The 7,247-nt window shown below is 36.6% G+C and overlaps 1 protein-coding gene across 1 annotated transcript; it reads left to right on the top strand.

The window, feature by feature from the left end:
- Nucleotides 1–6,975, top strand: LOC126891113 (zinc finger MYM-type protein 1-like). Its single transcript, XM_050660292.1, has 4 exons — nt 1–219; nt 4,477–4,809; nt 5,182–5,677; nt 5,747–6,975. Exons 1-4 carry the CDS (start codon nt 1–3, stop codon nt 6,973–6,975), a joined length of 2,277 nt encoding a protein of 758 aa, XP_050516249.1.
- The last annotated feature ends 272 nt before the right edge of the window (nt 6,976–7,247 follow it).

The following is a 7,247-nucleotide window of genomic DNA, read 5'->3' as shown; positions in this document are numbered from 1 at the left end:
ATGGGTCTTGAAAACGTTGTAGTACAGTTCCACCATCAGCAGCAGGTTACTGCCGCTGACCGATTAAACGAGGAGGAACGCAGCAGGTATGCAGGTGTCGTTCCTACAGTTCAACCACCACAGGGGCGTCGCCGGATAATAGAGTTGCACAACGACAGAGACTTTCCAATTGGGACAAGAGAGCGGCAGTTACCTTTTCCGTTGGTGGAGCTGCATAGGGTTAATTTTAGTTAAGTATATTGTATAGTTTGTATTGTTTCTAATTAATAAATATTTATAGTTATTTTTTGTTTTTCTTTTCTACCATTAACTTCCCTCAAACTTTTAGATTTGGTACGTTGCTTTTTCTTTAAGTTCCAAATTTAAAACATTTCTATCTGGCTAGGCTAGGCTAGGCTGGGTTGGATACGACTAAGCAAGTCACACAAGTTCTTTTTTTTACTCACCAACACCTACAAAAACAATTTTAAAGTCTCAAATTTCGATCACCCTGTACAAATTTAACTAAAAGAAGAGGAGATGAAGCGATAAGCGATGAGTTTTGCACTCGATATACAAGGTGGTCAAATACACAGCCCTCTGGTCATTGCCGACCGCTTCTTTTACTTCTTCATGACATTTAAGACAAAGAAAATACAGGTGAGACAGGTGACAAGGTGACAATTCTTCGGGAAAGAAGAAGAGATGTAGAGATAAGCGACCACTTCTTACAACCCTCTGGTCATTGACGATCACTTCTTGTAATTCTTGTACACCCCCAAGGTCAAAGGAGGCTCTTCTGTCCATCAGCTTCGGAGACCCTGATGGACAGGTTACCAAAGTGAGTTAGAACCCCGTCTGCTATACTACTAAGAAGAACAGTTAAAAAAACTAATAAAAGTGTTGAAAGTTACTTTCTGTCATCAAAAAAAGTCAATGAAAAGACGTTAGCAGGTAACTATAATCATTAATTTGTACATGAAGTTCTAAGTACTGTAGCGTGGCATACTTCTTTTGTATATATTTTTCATTATTATTTTATTTTATTCAAAATTTTGTGCTGATTTCAAAAACATATAATGTTTGGTAGATTTTCTTTCAAACATTTCTAGTAAAAATTTTACAAACAAAATTAGGCGGTAGGAAGATTTGTTTCAGTTTCGTTTTCATTTAGAGATTCACTTTCCCCTTCACCAGTGGCGGCTCCTCTTTGAGGCCGCATGGCCGCGCGCCCTCCCAGATATAATGTTGGTTAAAAAATTCTGATACAACCAATTTCAACATTTTCTATTCTAATTTTAATTTGTTGAAATTCACATAAAAACACTGTCTGATATTTTTCCGACGCTCAACCAGCTTGTCATAGCTTTATAGGACGTAGGCGATGGTTGAGACCACGTTGAGAGGGCACGCACGATATTTGGGCGCAAGAGAAGTGCGGCCACGTAACCATAGCAATCGAGGACGGTCGACCAACACTCCCACTCATCTTCAGACGTTGCGTGATGTTGCATTTTGGCCGCACTTCTTTAGCGGCCTGAGTGAGCAAGAAAGCACGCGGCAAGAAGCTTTGCGAGCAGTTATCTCTGACAACAATAAAGCGAAAGCAGTGGAAAAGTTTGCAGTAGTAGTGTTTAAAGTTTCACTTATTCTTATTACGTAAGTACACATATTTTTCATATTATAACACATGGGCTAATTAGAACGAATTTATTTTAGCATCATGAATACTGTTCATAATATATTAAATACGAACTTTTCCAATCTGCCACTTGAAGATAAGTTAAAAATTAAAGAATTGGGCAGGCCGTTGCCAAATTTGAAGTTAACGCAAATTAGTGAACGCAAAGCAGAAAACAGAAGTTTCACCCGCCATTTTTCAAGAGACATTTATACAAGAAATAATTGGATTTGTGGTTGTGACGTTTCGAATTTATTGTACTGTTTCCCGTGTTTATTACTTTACAATGCCGGATCAGGGATGGACCGAAATTGGGCAAGAACAGGGATAAAAGATCTTCACCACCTTCCTGCAAAAATAAAAAAACATGAATCGTCTCGTGGTCATATTAATTCATGCACAGGGTTCGCATTGCTTGGCAAAGTCAATATTTTAACACAATTGAGTTCTGCATACAGGGAGTCTTTAGTACTACACAATAATAAAGTCAGAAAAAACCGACACATTTTGAAAAGAATTATTAGCTGTGTAAAATTTTGCGGTTCTTTTGAACTAGCACTTAGAGGTCATGACGAAAGCGAGGGATCTGAAAATCGAGGAATATTTAGAGAGTTGATAGATTTTACTGCAGAGTTGGATGCTACACTTAAAGAACATTTACAGAAAGCAACTGTGTTTAAAGGAACCTCCAAGACCATACAAAATGATATTTTGGACCGTATGCTACTAGTTTGTCGGGAAGAAATTTCCCATCAAATTGAAAAGGCCGACTTTTTATCTATCCAATGCGATGAAACCACCGATGTCTCAAATAATTGTCAAATGGTATTGATATTACGGTATTTCTACGAAGATTCCATTTATGAAAATTTTTGGGGCTTTTTAAGGGTTATGGATAAAACAGCAGCTGGGTTAAAAACCTGCATTGAAAACGAAATAGATCCGTTAATTTTAAAAACTCCTCAAAAACTAATAGCGCAAACTTATGATAGTGCAAATGTTATGAGCGGTTCTGCCAGCGGTGTTCAAATCCAAATTAAACAGAAATATCCCAGTGCACATTTTATACATTGCTATGCCCATCAATTAAACCTAATTATGCAGAAAGCCGCATCGCAAAACCCTAAAGTGCGAGTGTTTTTTAATAATCTATCAGCTATCCCAGCGTTTTTTTCAAATTCTTCCCATCGATGCGATATTTTAGAAGAAATAGTAAATAAAAGATTACCGAGAGTGGCCGTCACTAGATGGAACTATAATATTCGTACGGTTAATTCTGTATATGAAAATCGTGAGAAACTTATAGAAGTTTTTGAAGAGGTCGAGGACAGATGTGAAAAGAGTGTTACTTCCAATGAGGCTTCTGGCTTGAGGCGAGCGTTAGAAGATCCAGAATTTATGTTTTGGTTAACGATTTTCCATAAAGTCTTGCCGCAAGTCGATATACTTTATAATCAACTCCAATCAAGAAATAAGGACAGTGTTGAATTGAAGAAGGACTTAGAAATTTTTGAGCAAAGTATTACCAACATTCGAAATGATACTGATGAAATTAAAGAAAGTGTTGAATCAAATTTTGAAAGTGCTAAAAGAAGAAGAACTGATGATAATATGCGAAGTGTTATTGCCAAGGAGGTGTGTGATGTAATAACAACACAAATGAAGGAAAGGTTCTCTTATCGGGGCCATTTGCAAGCGGCTGAACTATTCAACAAAGACATGTACTCAAAATATTCGAAAACTTTTCCAGTTAATATTCTAGATGCTGTAACTACTTGTTATCCCGTGTTATGCAAGACCAGATTAAAGACTGAATTAGAAGTAATATATTCGAGGCCAGACTTAAAAGAAATTGTTGGAGCTATGAACATTCTCACGTTTATGTTAGAGAATAATCTTGCCGAAACCTTTGCAGAAACAATAATGGTGTTAAAAATTATTGTGACAACTCCAATGACAACTGCAGAATCGGAACGTTGTTTTTCAACCCTTAAGCGCATAAAAACATTTTTGCGAAACACAATGCTTAATGATCGACTAAATGCCCTAGCTATGATGTCCATAAACTGAAATTTACTTCATGATGGGATCAATGATTTCGAGGAAAAAGTTATGGAAAAATTTATTGCTATGAAAGACCGTAGAGCCGATTTTAATTTTAAAAAGTAATTGTAATGTATTAATTATTATGAACGCAATGTCGTAGTGTATTTCTTGAATAGAACTATTAAACTATTATAAATCAAATTTGTTTGTATTTGAAAATTTAAATATGTAGTAGGTACCTAGTTCCTGTAAGTTGTACCTAACTATTTTATTTTGACCAGAGCCGAAAGTCGGTAAGGTTGGTTTTTCCCATAATTTGAGACATTTGCCGACCAGCCCATCGTAAAAATTATTGCCCCTATTTGAGTATTGCCCTTCATTGCGTTTACCTGCGTAACGCCAATTTAATGTTTTCTACGAACTTGAAACCGTTTGCCGCGTCAAAAGCTTTGCCGTCATATTTGCCCATCTGCGTATATAAACCTACAATAGTTCTCAGCAAACATTCTAGGGAAAAAATTGCAAAGACACCGTTCAAATAGTAAATGGAAATCCACTTTGCACCCGATAGAAAAATGAAAACCCGCTGCCCCTGATCAAATTCCTACTAAATCCCTGAGGGCAAATTTTTGTGTGCAATTGTTATTATCTGCGCCCTCCCTGCTCAAATTCCACGAGCCGCCACTGCCCTTTACACTCGCTAACGATCGTCTGCATATTGCACACACAGAAATAACATTTCCATTATAAACGTTATTTTCATTCTTAAGGAATATTCTGAACAAAATTTGTTTGATTTAGATGAAGCAGAAAGAGAAGACGAAGTACAACCCGAACCCAGCAGCAGTAAGTTGGATTGCCAAATTATAAATATTCAGGATGAGGATGAAGTTATGTTGGAACTGGAAACTGGTAATATTGAAGATAAAAGTAAAGAAGACAGAAAAATAGGTCCCAGTGCTGGTAAGTCAACTTACACAGTTCTTGATATTGAGAGGGATCATGACGCTGAGGTTATAGCTTCATTGTTAGGCAAAGAAAATCCCACAGACAAAGGTCATTTTGAGAAAATCAATTTATCGACCACACTAAAAACATTTATAGTAAAAACAGGAAGTTGTCAGCCAAAAGGGCTATTTCCAAAAGATAGCAAAAACAGGTCTTTCTCTTCATTTTACTATAATACAGATCCAAAAGCAGGTCAACTTAATTCTGTCAAATGGCTGAACTACTCAACACTTCAAGACTGTGCGTATTGTTTGCCGTGTTGGTTATTTTCAGACTTGGGCGAGACTAACCACGGATGGGTTACTGGTTTGAAAGATTGGCAAGGCTTATCAAAAAAAATCAAAACTCACAGTACTTCAGAAAATCACATTCACGCTTGTAAAGCTTTCCATCGATGGAAATGTAGCAAACAAATAAATAAGTTGGTAGATTCAGAACAACAATCTCAAGATCTGTTTTGGGCACAGGTCTTAGAAAAACTTTTTGATATTAGCCTTACGTTGGCTAAAAATTCACTAGCTTTTAGAGATTCTCAAGAGCATAACGGTAACTATGAGGGAAACTTTTTATCTTTAGTACAACTGTCGGCCAAGTATGACACTGTTATGGCACAGGTTGTAAGCATGCCGAAGGGTCACACTAGATACTTAAGTCATGACATACAAAATCAAATCATTAACTGTATGTCTTCAAAATTGAAAGGAAAGCTCCTTGAAAACATCAACAAAGCAAGGTTTTTTTCACTTATTGTTGATACAACACAAGATCTTGGCAAGAAAGACCAGTTGAGCTTTGTGATTCGTTATACGAATTTCTTTGAAGAGTTGAGGCAAGACGAAGATGGTAATTTTGAAGAATATAAGAAATTAAGTATTGAGGAATCATTTCTTGGTTTCTTCCATGTAAAAGACGCAACTGCACTTGGACTTTCCACCCAAGTTGTTGACTGTTTACAAAACCTGGGCTTGGATATACACAAGTGCAGAGGACAAGGCTACGATGGTGCGTCGGTTATGAAAGGACCATACACAGGTGTGCAGAAAAGACTTCAAGAAATTGAAAAACTTGCTGTTTATGTACACTGCAATGCGCACAATTTAAATCTTGCCATCAATGATGCTGTTAAGGAAGTGAGAGCAGTGGACAGTTATTTCACAACTCTGCAATCTCTTTATGTTTTCTTCGGCCTCGGCATTAAGAGGTGGGACATTTTGTCGTCATTAACGGGTGAATCTGAAGTGACATTGAAGAAGTTGAATCCAACTAGGTGGGCATCAAGACATGATTCGATTTTAGCAGTTAAGGTAAGGTATTTGGACATTATGAAAGCTCTTACGAAGATTATACTTGAGAGTAACAAGCAAGAAGAAGTTTCTGAAGCTAAAGCACTTGCAAAATCCCTTGATAACTTTCAGTTTGTAATGCTGACAGTAGTGTTGTCCAAGATTTTTACACAGCTAAACATCACGTCTAAGTTTCTTCAAGGCAAGGAAACAGACTTAGAAAAAGCTGCCAGAGTACTTGAAAGAAGTCAAACTGAGCTCAAGAAAATGAGGGAAGATTACGAGGCCTACAAAGATGAAGCCACACTTATAGCACGTAAATGGAACGTACAACCAATGTTTTCTCAAAGCAGGCAGCGCAAAGGAAAACGACACTTTGATGAACTAGCAGATTTCAGGTTTTCAAGTGGTGAAGAGGCCTTCAGAGTGCAAGTGTTTTACGCTGTTTTGGACATAGTCAATCGTCAAATTGAGGACCGCTTTTCTTCTGTTCGAGATGTTGTCCAGCTGTTTTCTGTTTTATTTCCAACAGTTCTGGTCAAGCTAACTGAAAAAGAAATCTTTGAAAAAGCTGGAGAATTGCAAAGAGTGTACGAAAAAGACATAGGGCCATCGCTACCTCTTGAACTTATATCCCTTCAAAGTGGATTTAAATGTGAGCTATCAAAACTGAAAACGGTTTATGACTTAGCTTCACTTTTAATGATTGAGTTTGACACATTAGCTACAAGTTTTCCAGAAGTACAGACTGCTCTAATGTTATTTTTGACTTTGCCGGTAACAGTGGCATCTGCAGAAAGGTCGTTCTCAGTGCTAAAAAGAATTAAATGTTATCTCCGAACATCAATGGGACAAGACAGACTTAGCGATCTTGGAATGTTGGCGATAAACCAAAGAGAAGCCTCACAACTAGACAAGCGTACGTTAGTGCAATGCTTTGCAGAAATGAAATTTAGAAGGAAAGTTTTTGCAGTGTAGTATTTTTAATTTTATCATAACCAATTATTCTAGATATTGGCTTATTTAACTTAAAATAATTTCCAAACATACTACTAAATCAAGCAGTTTCATGTATCATCAAAATTTAAATTTGTGCAGTATATCAAAAAGTGTATTTGAAATTTTTAAAGAAATTTATAATTTTCAACAACAATTTTCGCAAACTTATTTTAAAAGAGGTGTATTTTCATTAAGAATTATTTAATATGTTGCCTCGTTTAACTTAAAAATGTTGCAAACAAACTAACATG

The sequence above is a fragment of the Diabrotica virgifera genome, chromosome 9 (genome assembly GCF_917563875.1).
Source record: "Diabrotica virgifera virgifera chromosome 9, PGI_DIABVI_V3a".
NCBI lineage: Eukaryota > Metazoa > Arthropoda > Insecta > Coleoptera > Chrysomelidae > Diabrotica > Diabrotica virgifera.
This window is presented reverse-complemented; position numbering and strand designations above follow the sequence as displayed.